This window comes from Leishmania infantum, chromosome 32, assembly GCF_000002875.2.
Source record: "Leishmania infantum JPCM5 genome chromosome 32".
Taxonomy (NCBI): domain Eukaryota; phylum Euglenozoa; class Kinetoplastea; order Trypanosomatida; family Trypanosomatidae; genus Leishmania; species Leishmania infantum.
In genome coordinates this window covers 880,395-906,483 of record NC_009416.2, presented here as the reverse complement: position 1 = coordinate 906,483, position 26,089 = coordinate 880,395, and the positions used below count along the sequence as shown (strand labels likewise).

The window sequence follows — 26,089 nt, the reverse complement described above, 5'->3', positions numbered from 1 at the left end:
TTACGGAGGCATTAGCCATGCGGAGCGGAATAAGCATGCGTCATACCGCGTCATCATTGCCCGTGGCGCAGCAGACGGGTATACAGAAGCGGAGCAACTACCACTTCTCCATCTCGACATGCCTTCGCATTCTTCCTTCTCCCACCTCTTCTTTCCTTTTTCTTGTTTTTGTTTTTGCTCATCGTTGTGTGTCGTTGTTTTTGGTTGCTTGGCGACTGCTCCGATGGCTTCACGTGCCTCGGGTGTGCCAACGCACTCAACGCTCCCTGACCCGCTCTCCTCTTCCTCTGGGCGCGGGTGTGCGACCTTTTATGCGGCTTGGCTGCAGACATATAGAGGTGTGCTCATGTGCATCTCTTCCCTCACGTAGACCCAGATATACATATTGCATGAGGTGCGGTGTGGACGCCACCTTTACCACCGCAACCATTCGGAAAAAGAAACGAGGCCAAAGTATTCCCCTCGTGTATCTGTGCGCACGCCTCTTCCTTTGCCTTTTCCCGCGTCTTCTCTTTGACCGTTCTGCTTCTTCTGCGGTGTTTCTCTTCCTCAGCCACCGTCCTCCGCCACTTTTTTGTCTGCTGTTGCTTGATTTGGCCGTGATTCGCGGCGTACGCACTTTTTTCTCACGGCCTTCTCTCTCTCTCTGCGTCCTCCCTTCTCGGCTTCTCTTGCCAGTCAACACACTCCTACACGCGTTCTCTGTTGAGCACGGTGCCGGGGAGGCGGTGCAGATACGGCTTCGATTGTTTGCGTGCGAGTGCCCCTGAGAACGACGGCACTGCACGACGTAGCCCTCCCTCTTCTAGACCTTCAATCCTTTCGTATACCCTCTTACTCGCTCACAGAGCAGCAGCGCGGCATCAGTCTTGGTATTCTCTCTCTCGGATGAGGCGGCGCTCTCCAATATACCCCACCTGCATTGTTGCCGAGCGTTCTTCGATGGCGACGGTCGGGATACGCACAGCCTGAGCACAGCGTCGATTGTAGCGTATCGTGCGTCCACCTCTGCCCTCCCCCTCTCTCTATACAGAGCAACGCCCTCTCCGTCTTGGTCAGCTCGCGGCACTGTTGCGAGCCGACGAATTCGAGCTGCGCAATTTTGTTTGGGTGAACACAGGGATCAGAGTGGCTTACGGGCTCATCTGCACACACGCACACACACAAAAAAAACACACACACTCTTCTTCTCCATTTACCTTCCACTGTCGGCCACTTGCATCGCTCTCCATCGTTCTCGCTAGCCGAGTAGCGTGTGTGTGTGTGTGTGTGCTGGCGGGCTCTCGTTGTGTTGCCGGCATGCTAACAGCCACACACCAAATGTTCGTCGCGACATCAGTGCCTATCAGCCACTTTGCTGGCCCCTCCTCCGCTCAGGACTTCACGCGGGTGCCATCGCCACCGTTGACGACGCTGGCGTTGACCCACAGGGAGGCTGCTCGCGAAGGCGTTGCTGTCAGCGCCGCATGCACCGAAGATGCCAAAAATGGCACTGGGAATGGTGGCATAGCCGGTGTTGCGTGGTGCAACGGGAACAGCAGTGGCAGGCCGTATCCCCGCGGCGGCGGCGGCGATCCAGCTGCCAATGGCACTGCTAGTGGTAAGTCGAGGCCAATCTCGCTGGGTATCGTTTTGAAAGGCCCCGACAGAGAGAGGGAGAGCAAACTGTCAGACGTCGCGGAAAACTCAGATGGCCTCGGCACAGATGCTCCCCAAGTCGGCGGCACCGTCGAGTTGGCAACCAAGGTTCCCATGACGATCGTGACGCCGGCGGGAGTTTCAGGCGACGTGGTGGCGTCGCCGCTCACGGTGCACGAAAATCTCGTGCAGTGGCGCCGCCCGCAGCGGACGGTTGCATTTCGTGAGTGGTACATCTCCTGCTTCTGTAACGAGCAGCAGGTGTGGTGGATCGAGAAGGTGCAGCGCATAGGTAATCCACTGCAGCCGCTGCTCGTACCCTACTTCCAGTTGTGGAGTTTCACCGGCGAGGCCGAGTTCTACATGCTGTTCATTCCGACGACGGCCTGGCTCGGTGCGCCGCTCAGCAGTGTGCAAATCGAGTCGATGCTATGGGTAGGTCAGTACGTGACCGGCATCATGAAGGACGCTTTCTGCTGCCCACGTCCGCCATGTCCACCGCTTCAGCTGCACGGCAAGCGGGACACTCACGACAACGAGTACGGCTTCCCAAGCACCCACTCCTGCCAAAGCGGCGTCTTCTCCTTCTTTCTGTACTGCAAACTGGTGCACGTCTTCCCTGATCACGCCTTCCTGTGCTGGCTGGCGGCCGTTTACTACTTCGCGCACGTCAGTTTCTCGCGCATCTACCTGGGCATGCACTGGGTCGGTGACTTGATTGGTGGCGGTGTGGTGGCCTTCCTTACTGTTCTCTCCCACGTCGCCTTTCTCGATCGGTGGGAGGCCAGCATCCTGCAGCGTGCCGACACGCCGTGGTGGGCGTACCTGCTTTTGTACGTCACCGTGCACCTGCTCTCCATGGCCCATGCTACACCCCATGACCCGTGCCCGTGCTACATTGATAGCCTGCGCTTCACTGGTGCGGTGATGGGCTCTACGATCGGCCTCTGGAAATTCTACGCGATCTACGGTACCCTGGCGGCACGCCCGCAACCCGACCACATGCTCGACATGGTGTTCTCTCTCAGCTTTCTGATGCAGTGGGTCGTGTGCATGGTCGTTGTCTTTGCCAGCAGGGAGCTGTCGTCGCTCATCGCCGCTGTTGTATTGAAGGCGGTCTTCAAGTTCTTGTCGGGTGAGTGCGCGGCGCGGTTGCCCAAGTCGCTTCAGCAGCTCTACTTGGCCATGGCGAAAGTGGTCGGCCTGACCACGCTTGGCAACGAGCGAGGCTCACGCTCCTGCATCCCCGTCACCGCCAACAGTTCTCTCTTCATGCAAAGTGACCGCTTCCACGACGGATTTGGCCAAGACGGGAAAGCCGCCGCGGCCGCCGCTGGCGGCAGGAACGCGTCGAATTCACGCAGCAACACAGAAACGGTAGAGGAACCGGACGGGTACTTGAACACTCAGCAAGTCTGGTCGCTCCGCACTCACCGACATTGGTGGCTTTGGGACGTACACGGGCGCACCGTTTCCTACGCTGTCATGGGCTTCGTGGCCACATTTGTGTGCCAGGTGCTCTTGAGGGAAACGTTTGGGGTTGGCCAGGAGCTTACCGGCCCGGCAGCGCATCATCCGGGGTCACCACCACCGTCGCCAGAGTGAACTACGAAGAAGGAGAGAAGCTGCGCGATGCGGCGGCGGGGGATGGCGGCGCGACTGCTATCGTTATTGCTTCTGTCTTTGTGCGTGTGTGTGTGTGTCGGTGTGATTGCGTTTATTTTCCCTTCTTCGCTTCGTTGTACGAGTGGAAGAGCTTCCTCTCCTATCCCCTTCCCTCTTCATTGCCTCCGCCTCATTCGTGCGCGTGAGAGGTGTCTATCTCTGCCTGTCACTTCGTGCACGCACCATGCGAGGAGACTGACATAGATCGAGGCGTTTTTTTTTTGCGTGCACGCATGTGGAGACGCGACAAGCACTTCCTTATACGTTCCTTTTTGTCTTTTGTGCCCTTCCCCTCCCTCACCTCGCTGTCCACCTGTGCTCTCTCATGCCATTGCACACGCATCTTTTCTTCTCATTACTTTCCGCGTCATGAGCCGTGGTGCAGAGGAGGCGAGTGAGAGATGTGCTTGTGTCATGCGCGTATGCACGTTGACTTGTTCGTCCGTGGTGCGGCCCTGTTCAACAGTAAACACACGTCAAGGCGGACAAGACACAACGCACTTTTCACACCACTCACACAGACACGAACAAGAGGACGCAGGCGCGTCCATTTTTTTTCTTCGCTTCCTCTTTTTTTTACTTTTTACGGGCTGCGCTGCTCTATGTCTATCTTTTTTTGTTGTTTTCCTTCTGCCGTCCCTGCAGTTGCGACTTCTCTCTCGCGCTACTCGGACCACCCTTTCCTCAATCTTGCTTTGTGGCGACGAGCTCCTCGCCGCTCCCCCTCTCTGCACATGCACACGCACTCATACGCGCGCGCGTGCATGCGTGCGCCCACGTCTTTTCCGCTCTATCTTCTCTGTGTTTTCCTACGTTCTCCTCCTCGCGTCCTCCGTCTCTCCCTTCCTCCGTCTGTATCGGCGCCTCCCCAGACAGGACTGCATCTCCTTTACGCGGACAAGGCTACATTTTTGTTGTTGTTTGAGTGTGTCTGTGCGTCTGCCAGCGCGTAGGTGCCCTGCATCTTGTTCGCGCACGCATAAATTTGCTACGAGATGCCTACCTGCGTAGCGAATGCCTTCCCTCGGACCCATGAATGCGGACCACAAACTCCGCACTCTTCTTACGTTTTCTTGTGCTCCTCTCTTCTTCCCAAGAAGGCGCGTGAGCGCTCCAGCTTCCCTCCTCCCTCCACCTGCGCAGAGGAGACATAGTCGCTCCTGTGCTGCGCTCTTTTCACCGGCCTTTAGCCGCTTATCGGGGGACATGACGGTGCGTCGCGATCGGGAGATGATGGACTTTTATTCGCCCAGTGGAAGCCATGACTCTATTCCACCTACCAGGGCTGCTTCCAGTTTCCGTCTTCGCTGCGCATGGGCCCCGCTGCCGTTATGGTGCCTTCTCGCCCGTCACTTCTACGGTTTATGTCTTTATAGTACGTCCCACCTCCCATCCCGACTTTCCCCTTCACGTCTCCACCCGGTGGGACAGGAAGATAGAAGGGCAGGTGGCACGGAAGCCTCGCCAGGACAAGCAAACACATCGTATACGCGCATCTGCGCTCTTGTACAAGAGGACGCTCTCTATTCGCGCTGACATGGCCTCCGTGTCCGCGGCGCAGCTGAACACACTTCAGCAGTCGAATGGGCTGGGACGAATGGGGCGGACTCGCTAAGGACCTCGGAGCAACTCACTCTCCCGCTTCTTCCATCTCTCTCCCGCCTCTCTCACGCACGCTGGCAAAGGAAAGGGAAGTAATCGTATACGTTTGTGTACGTGCTGCGGCCGATAGGGGAGGAGTCGGTAGCTTGCCTTCTGGTCTGGTAGCGGCGTCGACTGGCAATAAAGGACGTGGGTGAAGAGAGGAGAGAAGGCGGGAGCGGCTGTGCCCATCTCCTCATGGCCATCCCCTCTCCTCCCTGTCCGCTCATCCCTAATCTGCAGGTTGTCGATGATGGATGCAAGCGAGCGACTTCTAGTGAGGCCCGCAGCCCGTTCGACCACTCCGCTTGTGAAGTTTGTGTTTACCTTCTCTCAGCTCTTCTCGTACGGCTATCGACCATCAGAAAGCGTACAAGGAAAGGAAAACGGGCGTCAGCGGAGCATAGGCGAAAGTACCGTGTCATGTGTGCGGTAGACGGCGCGCGTTTGTGGTTGTGCGCTGCCGCGCTCCTGCGCACTCGGCAAGATGGCTTGTGGAGGGGAGGCCGGGCAAACGGGAGACGGTGAATCGCAGACGTCGCGGACATGGCGACAGAGCAGGAGCTCCTGCCTTCAGATGGCCGCAGGGCATGCACACCTCGGGTGCCCGGGTCGTATCGGGACGCTTCGCACGAGGCGCGCGGCAGCAGCGGTGATGTGCCTTGCAATGACCGTCTGTGTCTTTTGCTTTCCGCATGCATCCTCCCTCCCACCCCATCACGCACGCCCGCCCTGCGAAGCTGATTCTGACGGCTGATCGCCCGCCTCCGGCCTGGCTGCGCCAGCCATGCTGTTTTCTTCACATCATTCTTTACTCGCCCCCATCGGTGACTTTTCTCTTGTTTCTCCTTTCCGCTACATTCGGCAGCGCGACACTCTCGTGCGTGCTTGTCGGTGCACGCTGGTGTGTCGGTTTTCTTTTGCCTTTTCTAGGTTTTCAAGTCTCCACTACAGCGCAAGGTGAGCAACAGTCGCAATGCTGCGCACCACCCACGTCTCATGGGCCTCCACGGCCAAGGGGTACATGAATCGGGTCATGGTGTACGCCCATCGTCGCCGAAAGGCTCGCTACCTGGCTCCCAAGAACGCACATGTACGGTCGCCGCTTGCGCACAAGATGCCGGAGGAGTACGGGAACACCTGGGACCCCCGCAGCGGCGTCGAGTGGCACAACCGCATGCGCAACCGCAACCATTATCGGCACTGGCCCTGGGCTCGCTGGACCGACGACCCGGTTCGCTTTCACCAGGACAGCGTTTGCCGCCGCACCGTGTCGGCCTCGAGCACCGTGGCAAACAACGGAGCCCCGGAATGGGATTACTATGCCGAGGTCGGCCAGGCGTACGAGACGCCGTCGCACTTTCCGCTCTCCTACACAGCCCCGTTTATTTATCAATACACGGCCCAATGCTGGTCGCGCGAGGATCTGCAGTCATACCTGGAGCGCATTGAGCAGAGCTCCGGCCTCCGCACCATCGCCGACGCGGCGTCCGGGAGAGAAGCGCTGTACACGTGGTGGCACAACGCTGGCATGAACGTTATTCCACTGGGAGTGCTACAGCACCTGGAGCTGGTCTCGCGCGACATTGTTGCCCAGAACGCGCGCAAGTCCTACCGCATCGAGCAGCACGAGCGCGGCATTCTGCGTACGCCCGAAATGGAGCGATACTACGCCCTTCCACACCTGCGCGGCCCCTCCATGCCAGTGCAGCTCGCGCAGCCCTCTGGCAAGTATCCAAGTGGCAAGTTTACGCAAATGATGGAAGATGTGGCGATTCACCCTCTGCAGAAGCCGGATGCGCGATACAAGCACAATATGTACCCTGCTTGAGGGCTCCTTCCGGGGAGCGCAGTGCCTTGGCGGGAAATGCAGCTGTGGACAAGGGAGGAAGGAGAGGCATCGGGACGCGCACACCTCTGTGTGGGGTGTGTCTTTTGGGAGTTCGTTGCGGTCGAAGCCGGGCACCGGTGCGCATGCCCGTGTTCTTTGGTTGCCAAATCGTCACCACCATTCTCGTCATAAAAGAAAAGCACAAGAACACGCACAAGCGAACAAAAAAAAAAAACAGGCATTCACAAAATCCGCAGCACTCTCGCAGGCACGTGTGCCGGTGCTCGTGTGTGCTTCTCTCTGTGTAGGTGTGTGTGTGTGTGTGCGTGTCTGTGCATGCTTGTGCGGCTCTGTGTGGGTGGCATTCACACGGACTTGTGAGGAAGGGATAGGAGCAAGCACGCAAAGGAAAAAAAGAAGTAGTGAAAAATGCCACAAAACCGTTTGCATGAGTGGCCGAAAAGGGGACGCTTTCCCCGATAGAATGGGCTGAGTCTTTCACACAACTTAGCAAACCCACGGTGAATGCGTTTTTACATCTCTCTGTCTCCCCGCTTCCCCGCACAACTGACCTCGCTGCACCGTCGAAACGAACTCATCGGTACCATACCTCCCTCGCGCGCCTCTTTCCCGTGCCGTCCTTGGCCCATGCGCATGTGAACTTGGTAACTTGCGCAGGATCCCCCCTTTTCAGTCGCTTTACATCGCCTCTTTAACGCCTACGCAGAAGCAAACCATATCTCGTGCACGTGTGTGTGTGTGTATGACACACCTGCCACGCTCCCTCCCTCTCTCATTCCCGCTGCAGTGGACGGTTGCACACAGACACCCACCCTCTCGATTCCCACTGGACACAACAGGCGAGAAGGAGCGAATACAAGAGAAAACCTTTCTTGCCTGGCCGCTCTCATCCGCGCCTTGAAGAGGGGAGAAAAAAAAAACGGCGCCAGAGGCAGAGGCGCTTCGGAGGGTCGTCTGTAGGTGAGGAAGCGAGAACAAACAGAAAGCAAGCACAAGTGCGGGTGGCTGCGCAGCTTCGCGTAGGGGGATCAACTGCAGTGCGTCGTTCAACCTCGAGCAGTTTCGTACGACTTGATTGACCCTGCTGGACTTTGGGTAACTTCTCCCAGCATTGCAGCACACCATCCTTTCTTGTTTCGTTTTTGTTTTTTTTTTAGCTCTACTCTTGTTGCTGCTAAGCTTGCATGCGCTGGTCACCGCTTTGTGGGCGTGAGTTCTTTACATCGTGAGTGACAGTCTCGTATATCCCGCTTGCCATTCTTGTTGCTGTGCGTGTGTGTGCTTGTGGGTTTCTTTTCTCCGCAGCCTATCCATCCTTCACTCTTCCCTCTTTTCGTTTTCCATCCTTTTTCTGCAGTGCTTCTCAGCCGTGCGCGTGTGTTCCTTCTTCCTGCGTGTTGGCCTCTATATCGCCTGTACACTGCTGTGGTGGCGCCTTTACGCCATTTTACCCCCCCCCCCCCCTCCTCCTCCTGCCCCTTCGTGTGGGCTTGTGTGCGTTCGTCGCTCTCTCTCCCTTTCATATCTTTGGCCACGCGGCTCTGCAGCAATACACCCGCTCGCTCCTTTTTCTGCCCCTCCCCCTCCCCCAATTCCTCTTCCTTTTCATAACACCTACCCCATTCACTCCCCCGCCTCGATAGTGTGGGGGGGGGGTGAGAAAGAGCGTGTCTGCGCGGCGCAGCAGCACAGTGCGTTTCTGAGCATGTGGAGCTTTCTGAACGATGTACGGGAGTCGGTGCGGCAGGTAGTCGCGCCTCCTCCCCGCATGAGCAGCGCAGCTAGCTCCACCACCACCGCCATGCCTATGACGGCGAATGCGAGGGAGATGGGCTTCGAGGAGGCAGTGGATCAACTGACAACTGGGCTGCTTAGCTTATGGCGCAAGGTTGACCAGACAGCCACTAAGGTCCTTCGCCAAGCCTTCGACGGAGCCGTCTCACTACGGGAGGAGGCCGTTCCACAGCTTTTTACCTTGACAGCAGAGGCGCGCGCGTCCCTCTCAGAGGACGAGCTCCTGGAGCTCCTCATAGATGCCGTCTCGCAGGCGACCGATCGCACGCATCAGGCGCTCGATGAGGCGAATTTTCTCTTGAGCCTCGGCATTGAAGAACAAATCGCGCACACGAAAGACTACGCGGGGTGCTATGAGTGGTGGGATCGAACAGTGAACCGCCGCCTCATCGTCTGCCAAGAGGTGTTGCAGGCCCGCTTCGCCGACACCTCTTCTACACCACAGCACATGGCAACGGTGATGGCGCTGCGCGCCCAAATGGATGTGATTCGACGCGCCTCGACCCAGCCACTGGCCGCTGTCGCCGCTCGCGGACGCCTTCTCGAAGACGAGCGCTACGACTTGCTCAAATCTCTCCCCGCAGTGTTTCCCCTCGAAGGAGGCGTGCAGCCCGCACACGTCAGCTTCACGGCACCCGCTGATGCGGCCTCCACCCCCCACCAGCCCACTACCGCACCCCCTAGTGAAGCTTCTTATACGCCCACCGTGGAGAGCGTGGTTGCTGCCGTGCCTCGTGACTCCTACATACCTCAGTTTAGGCCCTTTAAAGCCTCTTCAGCAAGCGCTGCCGCCGTTCCGCTAACCTGTTCCTCTACCGCTACTCTTCAAGCCTTTGACTCCACTCACTGCGAAGCGCAGCCTGCCGCTGCACACGCATCTCCATCACAGACGCAACCATCCTCTGAGGAGCAGGCACGCCTTGCCCGTGAGGCGGAGGAGCAGGCACGCCTTGCCCGTGAGGCGGAGGAGCAGGCACGGCTCGCCCGTGAGGCGGAGGAGCAGGCACGCCTTGCCCGCGAGGCGGAGGAGCAGGCACGGCTCGCCCGTGAGGCGGAGGAGCAGGCACGGCTCGCCCGTGAGGCGGAGGAGCAGGCACGCCTTGCCCGTGAGGCGGAGGAGCAGGCACGGCTCGCCCGTGAGGCGGAGGAGCAGGCACGGCTCGCCCGTGAGGCGGAGGAGCAGGCACGCCTTGCCCGTGAGGCGGAGGAGCAGGCACGGCTCGCCCGTGAGGCGGAGGAGCAGGCACGCCTTGCCCGCGAGGCGGAGGAGCAGGCACGGCTCGCCCGTGAGGCGGAGGAGCAGGCACGCCTTGCCCGTGAGGCGGAGGAGCAGGCACGGCTCGCCCGTGAGGCGGAGGAGCAGGCACGGCTCGCCCGTGAGGCGGAGGAGCAGGCACGCCTTGCCCGCGAGGCGGAGGAGCAGGCACGGCTCGCCCGTGAGGCGGAGGAGCAGGCACGGCTCGCCCGTGAGGCGGAGGAGCAGGCACGCCTTGCCCGTGAGGCGGAGGAGCAGGCACGGCTCGCCCGTGAGGCGGAGGAGCAGGCACGGCTCGCCCGTGAGGCGGAGGAGCAGGCACGGCTCGCCCGTGAGGCGGAGGAGCAGGCACGGCTCGCCCGTGAGGCGGAGGAGCAGGCACGGCTCGCCCGTGAGGCGGAGGAGCAGGCACGGCTCGCCCGTGAGGCGGAGGAGCAGGCACGGCTCGCCCGTGAGGCGGAGGAGCAGGCACGCCTTGCCCGTGAGGCGGAGGAGCAGGCACGGCTTGCCCGTGAGGCGGAGGAGCAGGCACGGCTCGCCCGTGAGGCGGAGGAGCAGGCACGGCTCGCCCGTGAGGCGGAGGAGCAGGCACGCCTTGCCCGTGAGGCGGAGGAGCAGGCACGGCTCGCCCGTGAGGCGGAGGAGCAGGCACACCTTGCCCGTGAGGCGGAGGAGCAGGCACGGCTCGCCCGTGAGGCGGAGGAGCAGGCACGCCTTGCCCGTGAGGCGGAGGAGCAGGCACGGCTCGCCCGTGAGGCGGAGGAGCAGGCACGGCTCGCCCGTGAGGCGGAGGAGCAGGCACGGCTCGCCCGTGAGGCGGAGGAGCAGGCACGCCTTGCCCGTGAGGCGGAGGAGCAGGCACGGCTCGCCCGTGAGGCGGAGGAGCAGGCACGCCTTGCCCGTGAGGCGGAGGAGCAGGCACGGCTTGCCCGTGAGGCGGAGGAGCAGGCACGGCTCGCCCGTGAGGCGGAGGAGCAGGCACGGCTCGCCCGTGAGGCGGAGGAGCAGGCACGCCTTGCCCGTGAGGCGGAGGAGCAGGCACGGCTCGCCCGTGAGGCGGAGGAGCAGGCACGGCTCGCCCGTGAGGCGGAGGAGCAGGCACGGCTCGCCCGTGAGGCGGAGGAGCAGGCACGCCTTGCCCGTGAGGCGGAGGAGCAGGCACGCCTTGCCCGTGAGGCGGAGGAGCAGGCACGCCTTGCCCGTGAGGCGGAGGAGCAGGCACGCCTTGCCCGTGAGGCGGAGGAGCAGGCACGCCTTGCCCGTGAGGCGGAGGAGCAGGCACGCCTTGCCCGTGAGGCGGAGGAGCAGGCACGGCTCGCCCGTGAGGCGGAGGAGCAGGCACGCCTTGCCCGTGAGGCGGAGGAGCAGGCACGCCTTGCCCGTGAGGCGGAGGAGCAGGCACGCCTTGCCCGTGAGGCGGAGGAGCAGGCACGCCTTGCCCGTGAGGCGGAGGAGCAGGCACGGCTCGCTCGTGAGGGGGTCGGTGTGGTGGAGGGAGAGGAGAGTGCGGCGCGGGCGAAAGTATCGAGGGAGGCCCAGGAGGTCTCTGCAGCACTGTACGGCGAGGTGATCATGGGCTCCCAGGTGATGCAAAAGGGGATGCACACGCGGTCCTGTAGTCATAATGCGATGCTGACCCCTGCGGGGACTGTAATCGACGATGACGGGTGGGCCGAAGATGACGGCTTTGAGGAGGTAAACATGGCTCAGTTCACAAAATATCTCGGCTGCCCACAAAGACGCACTAGTTGGGGCGGTGCCGACCCGTCGTTCTCGTCATCACCGCTTTCTGCCTACCCGCAAGCATACACACCAGCGTCTGTCCAGCGGGATGCACCGCTTTCGCGCAAGAAGCTCTCGCCGCCGATAACGCCAGTGTCTGGTGCGCAACAGGCCGGAGTGACAGAGGTGGTCACTCCCACTGTGGGCCGTCGGACAGGTGGAATGAGTTTGCGTAAGAAATCCCCGACTGTGCGGGTGGCGACGGACGGAGCAACTCCCGTTTCTGCATTCCAACCTCGCGGCTCTATCGGCAGTAGTAGCAGTATGAGCAGCCCTTACGGCGGCGCCGCGAATGCTGCGTCCGGCGCAGCTGGATTGAGACCTGCACCTCGGCAGAGTGTCTTCTGTAGCCCTTCGGCAGTGAGCAAGCAATCGAAACGCCAGGTGCAACTCGAGGATGACGATAAATGGGATGAGGATTGGTAGTCCACCCTCCCTGGACGACGAGTACATGCTGCCAACGCACACGCGCACGCGCTCACAACACGAGCTCTTTGTAGATCTCGCGTGCATCGATCGGAGTGCTCTGTGAAACAAGTCACGCGCCGCTAAAGATTGTACTAGTTTGTTCGCGGTTGTTACATTGCTTCCGTGTTGAGGCGCGAGGTAAGTTGTCGGAGTGCGGCTGACTGATCGCCGTCTCGGCTGACCTGAAGTCTATTTCCATCTCTGGCTGCCAGCTAGCGCAACTGTTCCCGGTTCTACAAGGTCGCACGTGCTTTTCTTCGTGTGGTTGTGTACGTATGCGTTGATGTATCCCTGTGCTACTCATCAAACAATCAAGAAAGGGATGCCCCTTCCCTAAGCACGCGGCAGCAGGGTAGTGGTGGGGACTCGCCCGCTACTGACTTTTAGCTCCGTCCCTCGCTTCTCAAGATGCGAGGTAAGCCCGAGGCGCCACATGCGTCGTGGAAGGCTGCGAGATCGATAGTTGGGGACAGGGAAGGGAGAGGATGATCTTGCTTTTTGTCTTTCGCTGCATGCGCCACGAAATAGACTGCGCGCGAGTTCGACAACGAACTTCTTTACACATTAGCCTTCGGCGGCGGCAGCAGCAGCAGCAGCAGAGACACACACGCACGCACGGAGTTCCCCAACCCTTCGTGCTCAACCCTCGCAAAGCCTATTTATGTGGTGTTCCTGCATGTGCACCAGCCACATGACTCGTATTGGCAACATTGGCGTCATTGAATACCCTGCGCCCCCTTTTTTATCGTCGCTGTGCCACACCAACTTCCGTTCTCCCTTGGCCCCACCCACCCATCCCTCTCTCTCGCGGCGGACTAACACCTCCTACATCTTTTCATCTTCCTTCCATGAGCGTCCATGCTCACGCCGACGCACCAACACGCACGTCGAGTAACTCTATCGCCTGCTACTGCCGCGTGAAGGACAACAATAATCATCGCTCCCTCCTACTCTTTCTATCTTTAACAGCTACCACGGCCATCGGCAAGACACCGACGCATACACGTACGCACACAGGCGCGCTCTTGCTTCGCCCCTCCCCTTCACCCCGACGCACCCACAGAGGCAATCCTTCTGTTTTTTGTTTCTCCTCCTTGCCACTTGGCTACACTGTATCTACCTACTGTTTCAGTCTTCTCTCTCTATTTCTACTTGCCGATTCACGCTCACGTACGCGACTGCGCGCCGATATGTCGACTGAGGACCAACAAGTCACGCAGGACACGGCGCACGCTCCTGCCCCGACCACCGTGAAGAACAAGGCGAACTCGTACTATTACTGGCACCAACACGAAAAGGATCGAGCGAAGGTTGGCGATGTTGCACCGATGCCTACGCCGTACCTCGTTTCCAAGGACGATGCTCGGGCCGTGGCTGCGCCTGCTGTGCCGACGGTGTCTGTGTCCAAGTACAGCTGGTGCGACGGGGACAAGTTTGTGTCGGTGTACATCGACACCGTCGTGCCGGAGGGCGGAACGCTGGACGAGAGCTCTATCGAGGCGACCTTCACCGGCAACTCCTTCAAGGTCACCTTCGCCACTGCGGATGAGGCGGGGAGGACGCGCGCGAAAAGCCTCTCGATCCGCCTGTCGAAGCGGATTGACAAGGACAGGAGCTCGACAAAGGTGAAGCCGAAGACGCAGCAGATTTTGGTGAGACTGGCAAAGAAGGTGGAGAGTGTGTGGTTGGACCTGGAGGGAGAGGCGAGCGACCAGGACTCAGCAGCTGACGGCGATGCAGCGGATGCGGAGTAAAGTCGCCTCCTCCACGATCCTCTTTCGTTTATAACCTTACAGATGAGGTGAGGAGGTTCTGGAGAGGCTGACGCTGGAGGACAGAAGAAGAAAGCAGAAGCATGAAGAATTCCCGGAGTAGAGGCATCAGCCACTAGTCAACTCAAGTGCCTCCGGCCGCTCTTCACCGCTGTAATGTGATGCACCTTTACATGAAGAGGGTGGGATGGGCCGCGTGGTCAATTTGAGTGCTTCGCGTCTTTCTCTTTCTTAATCTTTGGTCCCTCTCCTCTGCCTCCCTCCCGCACACGGAGAAGGTTCGTCTCCAAGACGATTGCCTCCTCTCCCCGTTTCTTCCATTATTTCCTTTATTTTATGTGTGTCTGTGCGCGCGTCTGGAAGGAGGGCATCGCTGCTTGAGTGTTCACACTCCCCACTTTCTCCACTCTCGTCTCCTCTTCTTGGTGCGCCGAGCCCTCCTTCTCGTTTTGCCAGATGTGACGTGATATGTTTTTTTTGCATCTTTCCGTGTGTGTCCGTCCCTTGGATGATACTGCGAGTGCTTCCCCACTCGCTCATCCACATCGACCCCCCTCTCGCCCTCCTCTCTCGACACCCTCCCCCCCTGCTCTCCAGCAGAGCCCTTCATCACACATGCGCAGGGAGGCTCCACAAGGGAATCAGAGCGAGAGCTCTCGCGTGAGACACACACGCGCACCGAACAGAAGAGGTGAGTTATCACGGCGGCAATAAAACATATGAATCCTGAGTGTATGCGTTCACTGCATCTCGACTCTCGCATGGGCCGATGGATGCCTTTGCGCAGCAAGCCACGTGCATACGCGTACGTGTGAGCGGAGGGAAAGGAGAAGTGAAAGCAAACACTCGCGTCGGAGCACTCCCTCTCTCCTTGTTCCTTCTTCTGACTCCAACCCCTCAGCACGGCATGATGCTGCTCTCGCTTGACGGTCTTTGATGCACGTCCTGTGCATTCGCATAAACGGATGCCAACTCCAGAAAGCGCTCTAGTGCAGTGTGTAGAGGCCCGTCTGCGTCTGTATACTGGGTATAGTGCTGCTTTTGTTCTTTCCGTGCGCATTTACCCGGGGAGGGGCACCTTTCTCAGCAGCCAAAGACGCAGATGGGTCTTCATTGCTGATTCCTTTGCCGACTCTACCTCCTCCCTCTAGGCACCTCGACTCTCTCTTTCCACATGCGGGCTTCCCTGCGTTCCGCCCTCTCCCACCGCCACTACATGCAGGCGCAAAGGCGAAACGGTGCACACACAAACACACACACGCACCCACACAATCCCCTCTTCCCTCTTGCCCCTTTTCACCGCCAATGCCACTACCCCCCTCCCTGCATTGCCGCCGCGATTCACCCGCTCTCTGTTGTTTGCCTCCCTTGCGATTCCATCTCCCTTTCGTTTCCTTTTTTTTTCGTGCCTTCTGTTGATGTTCGACTTTCGCGCTCCTTCTCATTTTCCACCTTCATGCTACCGGCCACCACCCACAGCTGTTCATTGACAAGCGCGCGCTCTCTTCACCTTCGCAACGCCTCTTCTGCTACTCAATTTTTTTATTATTTTGTGTTCCCGTTTTCTCTTGCCTTCCCGAATGACGGGGGGGGTACGGAGGGCATGCCTCCGTGCTTGGTGTCTCACTGTCCAGTGCACCCCCCACTCTGTGTGTGTGTGGGTGAGGGGGAGCCAGGCAGCCCCCTATCGCTGCCAATGCTGCGCCACCTCTGGTGGTGACCGGGTGAGGCGCCTGCGGCGTAGGGGGTGCGAGCGATGCATCGCTGCTGATGCCGGCGGTGATGCTGTGGATGGCGCTGCGTCGGGGCGGCCCGCGGCAGTGAGCACGCCTGTACCACCCATATGGTAGGCAAGAGTGCCTGCGTGGCTCGAACGCCGTATTCCACCGCCGGCCCTCGCTGCCCACCGGCGAAGGCCGCCTAAGCCACCCCGAGGGATGCGCCAGGTGACGACCTGCGAGGCGGGCGGGTGGGTGGCGATCGGAGGCAGGGGCCGTGCTCCGGTGGGTGAGTTGGCGCATTGCTGTAATGCGTCTCTTGTGCTGCCTCACACCAGGCGATGGGGCCTGTGGCAGGCCCGGTAGAGCTGACATCATATTGTGTCGGAGAGCAATGGGCGCGTTGAAACGAAAGAAAAAAGAGAAATCGCTTGCTTGACTTTGTTTTCGCTCCCTTCGGATCTTGGCCACTCTTTCTCACGGTGCGCGAGTGTATTGGCAGCGTTGCTGTCGCACGCGCACTGCTGAGGCAGGCGTCCTTCTGGCTTTCCTTCACTTTTCACTTTCCCTCCTTCTTTGGCCGCCCTCAAACTCTTGCTTTACTCCCCTTGTACCACACAGAGGTACGCGCACGTACACTCCGCCAACTCGCCGCTCACCTGCCCACTTCCGCGTCTTCTTCATTCTTTTTACTGGCGTGCTCGTTCGCGCTTGCTCGCGCTCTCTCGTTTTGCTTTTTTTTCGCGTGTGTGTGCGCGTGTATTTTGCGGCACACGAGGAAAGAGGCAAAGGCCAAAAAACAACAAAAACGAATCGCAATTCGCTGTGGTGTTTGCAACTTTTGTTTTGAGTCCTTTCTCTTGGCGTGCCACTCAGCGAAGGAGACGTGCAGGCGCCCCGCGCACCTGCGAGCATTCTCCACGCTCAAGTTCGCACAACGACAGACACGCAGGCAAGCATCAGCATACGTCCGCATTTAGCACCTCTTTTCTCTCCGTTTTCGCTCGCTTCTCTTCTACCGCAGCAACCATCCATCACGTGCCATAAAGGAGAAAACGAAAGAGCAAGACGCATAGCGAGGCGGTACAGCATCCGGTTGGACTGCCGTTGCTTTTTTTTTCGGGAAAACAAAATCGAGACATCTCAAGACGAGAGGCAGCAAGAAGCGGAAAAAAAAACGAAAATACACGTGTGCAGGGCGGCTGAGGAACGAAAAGGGAGTGAGAGAGGGGCAAACTCAGCGAAGCGAGTTCGGGGGCTGTACGTTTTTTTTTTTAATCATCCCCGTCTCCTACTCATACTTTGCTTCAACTCACACTCGCACAGACACACGACAACACACAAAAAAGAAAATACTCTCACCACATCATCATAACCGTCCCACATCCTCCACACACACAGACATAAACACGCTAAAATACGGAGATTCTCTCTCTGTCTCACTCTGTTTATACAATGAGACACTTGCGCAGATATCGGCATTGATACACACAAACACAGACACGCACACAGAGGAGGTCGGAATCGCGCCTTCGCCTTCTTTTTTCTCTTTTTTTTCGTGTTCCTATTCGGTGCCCCCGCCACTGAAGAGGAGGAAGGAAACAAACAAACGGACAGCGACACATAACGGCGGTGCGCCTTCTTCAGGAAGGAGCGAACACACAAACACTCACGCACGCAAGCACACACACAAAGAAAAGCTTGAAAGCGGTTTCGGTGACAGACCACTTTTTTTTCGCTTTTTTGTGCCATTTTTCCCCTTTCGGCTTTACTATCCGACTAGCCCACTTCGCAACCGGGATAGGTGCCTACGCTCTCCCTCTGTTTTCCTCTCGCTGCCGTCACCTTCATGTGAGTAAGCGAGTGCAAGTGTACGTGCGTGTGTGGTATCACCGCTTGCCGACGACGGGGTACTATCGCATCTCTCACGACTCCCTCCCATTTTACCGCACGTGACTTTTTGCCTACTTCTGCGACTCTCACTCAATTTTCTCTGTATTTTGCCCTTCTCCTCGCGCACCCGCACGCGCACGCTTGTGTGTGTGTGTCTTCTGCTGTGTTTCGCCTGCCCTTTTTAGTCTTTGCCTCTTCTTCTCCTTCCCTTCCCCCTTTTTATTGTGTACGTCTGCGTGCGTGCGTTGCCCTTGTTAGTTGTCCTTGTGCCTTTCTGCTTTCTGTTCTCTGCTCGTGTGGGTTTGGTTTCGAGCACAACCTCCTCCCTTTTTTTCACTCAGTCGCTCTCTCACGCCTTCTGTGTTTGCTCACCCTTTCCTTGCTTCTTCTCCCTCCCACCATCACGGCGACCATCACCATCTTCCTCATCTCTGCAGATCGGCGCGCGAGGCGTTGTCCATTTTCGTTTATTATTATCATTAATTTGGTTCGTTGACACACTCAAAAGGCACGACGCCCCCACAAGGAAAGGGAAGAAGGCATAGCGGGCAGATTGCTCTCCGAGACCTTTTTTCTCGCTCGCTCGCTCTCTTTCCTATACTTTCCTTTCCTCGTTCTCACTTTTATCCTGCTTGATTGTATTTCGTGTCTCGCTCGTCGTCTGCTGGACGGGAGAATACAGGCAAATACGTAGCGTACGAGTGCACCCAAGGGAGAGGAGGGGGTGGGAGACCGCGCCACACTCGCACACACGTGTATAGGCACACGCCCACAAACGCCTTTCACACACGGCCCCTTTCGTCAGCTCGCTCTGTACGCGAGACACCTGACCGCACATTGCAATCTGTGTTGTGGACCAAAGCAGAAAAAAGGCCGCGCAGGCGAGGAGAAAGAGCCGGAAAAAAAAAAACAGCGGCTGAAAACGGGGCACCGCATCAGGATCTCGTGCTTGCGTTTTGCCCGTGTACGGCGCACCTTTGCGGCGTGGCTGAGTTAAGCGAGGCGTTTCAAAGGAAGAGCAACGTCGGCGGCCGAGTCGAGAAAAGAAAAAGAGAAGGTGCAGCCGTGCGGAAACGTCACGCCCAAGTCTTACGGTGGGGTCGATTGAAAGCGAAGCTCTCGCCATCAAAAAGCAGCAGCGCTTCGTCTCCTTTCTTCCCCGTTCTCTTCACTGAGTGAAGTCGGCGTTTTTGCGTGCAAAACTGCTCCGCACGCTTTTGTGCGTGTGCGTGTGTGTATCCCTCTCCGTGCGCTGCTTTTTCCGGTTTTGTGAGGCCGATAAGCGTGATAGCACGCATACTTCCCCACGGAAGAAAAGGGAGTCGATTTCAGCAACATTGCCCTCTCTCTCAAGGCCTGACTGACCCCACACAGCAACACGACTACGCAGGACGTCTGACCGCAGTCTTCTGCTTTCTTTTTTTCATCCTTCTGGAATTAGGTGTTTTGCTGCCTCTGGGGTGTGCGCATCCGTCCACACACCTGCACTGTCGCCGCCGCCTTCCGCTATCTTTTTTTGGCGCTCCCCTCCCCTCCTCTTCCCCGCTTGATTGCTCCCGGACGTGGCTTCGCCGCTTCGCTCTTCTCCTCCTCTTCTCTTGACTCAAACCTGCAAAACTAAAGCAGAAAGGAGAGGGATACAAGGAAACCCGAAACGAAGTCGCGAGAGAAAACGAAAAAAAGAGGTAGCCGAGCATCCGCTGACAAAGGTCTCTCGGCAGGGAGGGGGTGCGCGCGACACCTACTCATCGAAGCGGACGCAAGCAACGAGAACGGAAACGAAAAGAATAAATAAAAGGAAAAGGGCCATATCAGCAGGCAAAAAAAAAGAAAGACGCGGTTACACTAACGCGTATTAGAAAAGCTGTCGAAGATTACACGATCAGCAGCGGCGACGCGATACGCTACGGAGGAAGGCACGGTGGACAGCAAAACACAACCACATCTTCTCCTTCTACGCCCTGTCCCTCTTTTTATGGTTGTTTCACCCTTCGCCTCATCAACGGGGCTGCTGTTGTTTTTCCCGCTACCGTGCACAGCATTGCCGTTTTACTGTTTTTTCACGATCTTTCTCTTCTTCCCTCCCCCTTTTTATTTTAGAAGCCCACAATCACACACACTCTCTCTGGTATAGTAGAGCGACTGTGTTTCAGGATTTATCTTTCCTTGACATCCGGTGCGTTTTGCGTTTTCTGCTTTGTGCGTAAGCCTTCCTTTGTGTCTGCTTATTCACTTTTTCCTTTTCTCGTTACTCGCTCGCTGTGCTTTCTTTCCTTTTCTTTACGCTGCTTCCCGTTCCTCTCCCTCCCCCTCTCCCTCTCCCTCGGCTCTTCACCGCTTGTTATCTTTTTGTTGTGTCCTGTGGCTTCTAAGTGCGCTCCTCTGTTGCATTTCTGTGCGCGCACCCTCTCCTCCCCTCACAAACACGCTCTTCACTTCTGCCACTCGCTTCGCCTGTACTTTCCTCTTGTCGTTCACTCTTCGCCTGTTGTTTTTTTTTTTTGTATTTTCTTTGCTTTTTCTCCGCCCCGCTCCTCCTCCCCTCGTGTATGCGGGCCCGCTTCGACTCTCAATCTCGCTCTTTCTTTCTGTACTTTGATTTAACTTTTTTGGGCCGCCTCCGCAGGGCCCACTCACGCCCTCATCACCCTTTTAAACGACAGAGGCGGAAGTCTGTAGCGTGTCTTTGTCCGTGTGCATGTGTAACGGAACGCATACGAACAGAGGAAGGCAAACGAACAAAAAAAGCCGCGCGGTCTTCCTCCCCCCGCCTCCCGCCCTTCTCATCCAGTACACTTTTCCGTTTCGAACCGTCGCTGTGTCTTGTTGCCGTGCAACAACAGAGGCGCAAACAACGAATAGCCGATAGGCAAAGAGGCGGAGCGTTGCTGCCCCTCTTTCTCTCTTTCTGTCTATCTCTCTATCCCTTCTTCTCAACCCGCGTGTTTCACCCCCGCTTGTTTCATTTTTTTTTGCTTGTCCTTTTCTTGTTACCCGTTCTTGCGAGGCTGTATTGCGCCATCCCTATCATCATCATCGCAATCGCTGCCCGCCATCCACCATTCTGTGTCGGAAATTCTCCACACACACACACACACAGCGCGCTCCTTATCCTTCCCCACCCCCTCCCCTCCATCACCCTTCTCCCTGTGTTCCCGTCATAGGCTTTTGTTTTTTTAGGTCTTGCTCATTGTGTGTGTGTGTGTACGTGTGCATGTGTTTTGCGTCAGCCGCCTCCTCTGCAGCTCACCTACCCCTTTCCCCTCTCACACCATCCTCTCAGGAGTCACAAGAACAGAGCACACGCACACAAGAAAAGGACAACTCTTTTCTTTTGGTTTTTGAATTCTCTACTTGCTCTGTTCTCTCTCTTTTTTATCTCGCCTCTTTTTCTTTACGCCTTCTCCTTTTCGTTTACTCGCCTACATCCCCCACCCTCTCTCTGTCTTCTCGTGTGTTCATCTTGGACGTGTTTAGTGCTGTCAAGGCCAAGTTCTCCTGCTCTCTTGCCTTTTCTGCTGGCGTGTCTCTGTGTGTGTCGCTGTTCGGCTGCTTGATTGAGTGCTGCTTTGTTTGCCTGCCCCCTCCCTCTCCCCTTCCCAGTTTTTCTGCTGCCATACATTAGCTTCTCTTTCCGTCTCCTGCCGTGCCTGTCTTTCTGCTTGTCTCTATCATTTTTTCGGCACCGCGCACCCGCAACTACGCCGTTGTGCCTCAGCCCTTTTCCCCTCAACAACCTCCATCCTCTTCCCAGTTCCAGATTCCTAGCGGCTGTAGGTGTACCGGTGCCGACTCTCCTTACAAGAAAAACTAAAGCGTACCAACAGACGGCATTCTGGACGAAAGAAAAGCAATTCAAGCACAGCGGAGACGAGTAGCAGCACTAAGCCGTCACTCAACGGCAACACACACACAAACACAAACACACATACACACGAAAGACGCATTGGCTCAGTTGGCGCGCAGGCGGTGCTCTTTTTTCACTCTCCCACTCTGTCTCTCTGGATCTCTGTTGCCCGTTGTCTGTCTTGTGCTTAGCTTGCTAGTCTTATTCGTCTCCCTGTGCTCCCCTTGTGTGTGTGTGTGTCTGCGTTCTGATACATATATATATATATTTATTCTGTGACTTTCACCTTTCATTTAGATAGCGGGAGCTCACGCACACATACACGCGTGTGTATTGCCTCCCTCCTCCCTCCGCCGGTAAGCCGCGCCTTTTTCTTGCTTTTCGGGCCCTTTTTCGTGTCGTTTTTTTTTTTGTGCTTAGTGAACTGTGCGGGAAAGGCCTCCCCCTCTTTTCGTGTGTGTTTTCCGCTTGTTTTGCAGCAGCGATTTTTTTTTATAGTTCCGTTGCCCTCCTCTCCCTCCGAGTGTCTGTGACTGTGTGTGCTCCTGCTCGTGAACTCAAATCGTGTGTTGCCGTCGTTGGTGCTCTCGCGCTCTTTCTATTTCACTCTCTCCCCCTTTCTGTTTCTAGTACGCGTGATTCACCTGCATGCAGTTCTCATCTTCGTTTGATTCGGCAGACAGCGACGCGCTCCGCTTCCTTGCAAACACCGCGCGCTACTTGATGATGAGCGGCGAGAGCGAGAACGCATCCTGTACAACACATATCACACTCCCCCATGAGCTCGACACAGCGCCACAGATGATCTCTACGTCTGAGATCAGCGAGGGCACATCGTCTTCAAACGCGTCCGCGGTGTCCGCAGGGTCGACTGCCATTCCCGAGTGTGCGAGCACGCGCGGCAACACGCCTGATGCGACGGCTACTGCTGCTGCATTGCCGCCTTTCTCATGGGCGCTCTCGCTGCACCCGTACGGCGCCAACGTCCCTCTGCTCTACAAGCTGTCCGCGGAGGACGCCGCGCTGCGCGCTGACATTGCTGTCAACGCTAAGCTCCTTCTTCACACGCTGACCGGCTACGAGGCGGACGACATCATCGACTTGCTCTACGTTAACGAAACGTGGTTCTCGACGGAGGTGCTGATCTACGCCCTATGTTTGGTGAACCGCCTGACCTCTCGCTATCCGAGCTGGCGTGCGGAGCACGCCGAGGCGGATCGCGTCGACGCCAGCGCGGTAGACTCACCCGTTCGCTGCAGCTACACCTCCGGTGTGCAGACCTTGTCCCCCACACTCACGCACGTGTGCAGCAGCACCTCCAGCGACACCAGCCACGTCGACAACGAAGACGACATTACGATGAACGATCGTGTATCCGAGCCGAAAGAGCGTATTCGCAGCTCCAGCACAAACAACTTCAGTGATGTCTTTAACCGCCACAACACACGCCGCCGCGTCGTGGCGCTTCTCTTGATCGCCGGCAAGTTTCACGGCGATGTTGTCTACAAGACGTCTTCGCTGGCGAATGCGCTGAACAAGTTCCGTGACGAGAAGCGCTCGTTGCAGGAGCAGTGCGCTGCTGCCGCCCCGACCGCTCCTACTGCGACCACCCCCGCCAAGTTGATGCCGAGTCGGCCCCCTCCCCGTATCGCCCCTGCCCACCTTGGACAATGTGAAAAGCGGCTCTTCCAGGAACTGGGCTGCACCGTCTTTGTGCACAGGAAGGAGTACCAACACTGCGAGGACATTGTCTTTCGAGGAATCTGAACGATCCAAGGCGGCACGGGGGTGCTCAGTGGCGGTTGATAAAGGACACACACACACACCCATGTCGGTGTCTGCCTGACTGCCTGTCTCTGTGTGTGTGTCTGTGCGCTGGAGCTCACACGCGGCGCTTTCTCTGCGGGCGACACGTGTGTTGGTGGTGCCAAGCGCACTGGCGGCGGCTAAAGCTCCCCCATTCTCCCCGCACCTTCTGCCACCCACCGCGGTTCGCATCACCTAATGGCGACATAGAGAAGGTTCGATGAAGAGGAAACTGACGAGGTGTCTGTCTTAGCACGGTTCTGGCAGACTCCACGGAACGCTGTGCTTCCTCACTTATCCCTCGCACTTTATCGTACGGACTGGCCCGTTGCATGGTGCGTTTGCCGCTCTCCACGTCTTGCTCATCCCGGCAAGCGTGATTTGTTCTTTTCGTCTGTTTTTTTTTTTATTGCTCGCATATGGGTGATATCGCGCAAGGAAGAAAAAAATGAGCGAAAACCTGCGTGCGTCTCCATCCTTTTCTCTCTAACCGCCTTTCTTCATGAGGCGCGCAGCATCGTGCGCCACCTCCGAGACTCTTTGGTCAGCAGATGTCCAGTGCGCTCTCTCTCTCTTCTCTCTACCCTCTCAATGCGTTTTTCGAGCGCTTCATACTCTTTTTCTGACATCTTCTATTCCCTCTCACGTGTGCGTTGCTCTTGTTCTCTCTGTGTAGGTGTGCTATCGTGTAGGCGAGGCGACCAGCCACGAGGCCCTTGAGTGGTTGCCTGGGTCGGGTGGGGTGGGGTGGGGGTGGGGGGAAGGGGCATAAATAACAAAAAACACGAATCCAGCTGCCTGTTGCACTCAAGCCCCTGCCGAATTACTCTTCCGCTTTCCAGCTTTCCCCCGCCGCACATGATGCTCGCCCAACCCCTGCGCCTTTCCTTTTCTACAGATTTACGTGTGTGTGTGTACGATGCATGGCAAAACTCTTTTCTCGATGGCTTCGCGCGCCTCTTTTTTTGGCTGCTCTCCCCCTCCCCTCGTTGTGCGGCGGCCTTTGTGCTGCGATGCCAATGTATCTCCGCTCGGACCTCGTGGGCTCGTCATGGGCACATTTGCCTTGAGCTGCTTTTTTTTTGTGTTCCCGTTTTCTCTTGCCTTCCCGAATGACGGGGGGGTACGGAGGGCATGCCTCCGTGCTTGGTGTCTCACTGTCCAGTGCACCCCCCACTCTGTGTGTGTGTGGGTGAGGGGGAGCCAGGCAGCCCCCTATCGCTGCCAATGCTGCGCCACCTCTGGTGGTGACCGGGTGAGGCGCCTGCGGCGTAGGGGGTGCGAGCGATGCATCGCTGCTGATGCCGGCGGTGATGCTGTGGATGGCGCTGCGTCGGGGCGGCCCGCGGCAGTGAGCACGCCTGTACCACCCATATGGTAGGCAAGAGTGCCTGCGTGGCTCGAACGCCGTATTCCACCGCCGGCCCTCGCTGCCCACCGGCGAAGGCCGCCTAAGCCACCCCGAGGGATGCGCCAGGTGACGACCTGCGAGGCGGGCGGGTGGGTGGCGATCGGAGGCAGGGGCCGTGCTCCGGTGGGTGAGTTGGCGCATTGCTGTAATGCGTCTCTTGTGCTGCCTCACACCAGGCGATGGGGCCTGTGGCAGGCCCGGTAGAGCTGACATCATATTGTGTCGGAGAGCAATGGGCGCGCTGCGGAAACTAGAACGGAAGTTCTCTTTTTTGCTGCTGTTGATGCTGATGCCATTGACGGTTCGCGCTTGCTTCGCTCCGCGGGGCCACGCGCGCGCAGGTATAGAGGAGAAGGGAGGGACGGAAAGAAAAAGGGAAGATGTCAAGCAGAATGCTCTGTAGGGCGTTTCTATTGTCCATCTCAACTTGCTTTCGTCACCCTCGACTCTACCCTGATCGCCATGCAACTGTCTTAGTCATTTTTCTGACTGCTGCGCGGTAGAAAAGGATAGGGAAGCCTGTAAATGACAAAAAAGGAAGATTAATGAAGAGCACATTCAAGCGCTCCCGCAGAAGAACTACACCCGCTGAGAGGATGAAGACGAAAAGGTAGCATGAGGGAATAGAGGCAATTTTCACAGACATAGATCCCGTCGCTTCTTCTCGCTTGCCCGCTCGCTCTGAGTTGTGTCTGTGTGTATGCAGGTGTATGTTGCATGCTCCTCTTCTTACGTACCCTACCTTCTGTGTTTTTTCCCTCATGACTGTTGTTGGCTTTTCCTCTTTCGCTGCCAGGATGACACGTTAACCTCCTCCGTCCAAGCAACATGAAACTGGCAGCCGGCCGCCCCCCTCCCCCTCCTCAAACAGTTCTGTCGTGCCGGCTTTCTGCCCTCTCCCTTTTTTTTAGCGCGTTCTGGCCCACATAGCAGAAGGATGCATGCACGCCTTTATGCGCACGAATGCGTTTTTTTTCCCCGTCATATCCCATTGTTCGCGTTGCGGTACTCGCCTCTCTTCTTGCGATCTCCCTCTCACGACAGGCGCGCCTTTTTCTTTCTTTGGGTTTCGATTTCGTTCCTCGTACACATATCTATGCATATTTCTTGTGTTGCCTCCCTCTCTTTCTTTCTCGCTCTCTTCGCTTCCACCTGCATTGTCCATAGAGAAGGAGACTGGCGCAAGTGTACGAGCACGTGTGTTTGCGCATGTTTGTATGCATCTGTCTGTGTGCGTGCGCACACGTTTTTTTTTCTTTGGCGCTCGCCGCCACGTCGAAAGGCTCGCCCGTCTTATGGCGCACACTCCCCACTCACCATAAAAAGGCACATGCATGTGTATAGCAACGAAGCGCGGGGCATCGGAAAGGAAGGCGAGACACGGGCCAAACAGAAGGGACCTCTGAAAAGACATGCGGAGAGGTAGAGAGATGCAGAAACAGCAAGAAACATCCGAAAGGCGCGCCTTTAGCTGTTTTGTTCCAACTGTCCCCTTCTCTTGTGCGCCACATACGCATACACACACAAACACAAACACAGAGTAGGGC

General features: G+C 57.5%; 5 protein-coding genes across 5 annotated transcripts; all 5 read left to right on the top strand.

Moving 5' to 3' along the window:
- Nucleotides 1-1,320: 1,320 nt before the first annotated feature.
- On the top strand, nucleotides 1,321-3,243 carry LINJ_32_2440 (putative sphingosine-1-phosphate phosphatase; the record flags this gene model as incomplete). The annotated part of the gene is made up of 1 exon (XM_001467884.1): nucleotides 1,321-3,243. The coding sequence occupies one exon, from the start codon at nucleotides 1,321-1,323 to the stop codon at nucleotides 3,241-3,243; it is 1,923 nt and encodes a 640-aa protein (XP_001467921.1).
- Nucleotides 3,244-5,920: 2,677 nt separating this feature from the next.
- Nucleotides 5,921-6,775, top strand: LINJ_32_2430 (conserved hypothetical protein; the record flags this gene model as incomplete). Its single annotated transcript, XM_001467883.1, has 1 exon — nucleotides 5,921-6,775. One exon carries the CDS (start codon nucleotides 5,921-5,923, stop codon nucleotides 6,773-6,775), a length of 855 nt encoding a protein of 284 aa, XP_001467920.1.
- Nucleotides 6,776-8,501: 1,726 nt separating this feature from the next.
- Nucleotides 8,502-12,053, top strand: LINJ_32_2420 (membrane associated protein-like protein; the record flags this gene model as incomplete). Its single annotated transcript, XM_001467882.1, has 1 exon — nucleotides 8,502-12,053. One exon carries the CDS (start codon nucleotides 8,502-8,504, stop codon nucleotides 12,051-12,053), a length of 3,552 nt encoding a protein of 1,183 aa, XP_001467919.1.
- Nucleotides 12,054-13,285: 1,232 nt separating this feature from the next.
- On the top strand, nucleotides 13,286-13,849 carry LINJ_32_2410 (conserved hypothetical protein; the record flags this gene model as incomplete). Its single annotated transcript, XM_001467881.1, has 1 exon — nucleotides 13,286-13,849. One exon carries the CDS (start codon nucleotides 13,286-13,288, stop codon nucleotides 13,847-13,849), a length of 564 nt encoding a protein of 187 aa, XP_001467918.1.
- Nucleotides 13,850-22,048: 8,199 nt separating this feature from the next.
- LINJ_32_2400 (hypothetical protein, unknown function) lies at nucleotides 22,049-23,092 on the top strand (the record flags this gene model as incomplete). Its single annotated transcript, XM_001467880.1, has 1 exon — nucleotides 22,049-23,092. The coding sequence occupies one exon, from the start codon at nucleotides 22,049-22,051 to the stop codon at nucleotides 23,090-23,092; it is 1,044 nt and encodes a 347-aa protein (XP_001467917.1).
- Between the last annotated feature and the right edge of the window lie 2,997 nt (nucleotides 23,093-26,089).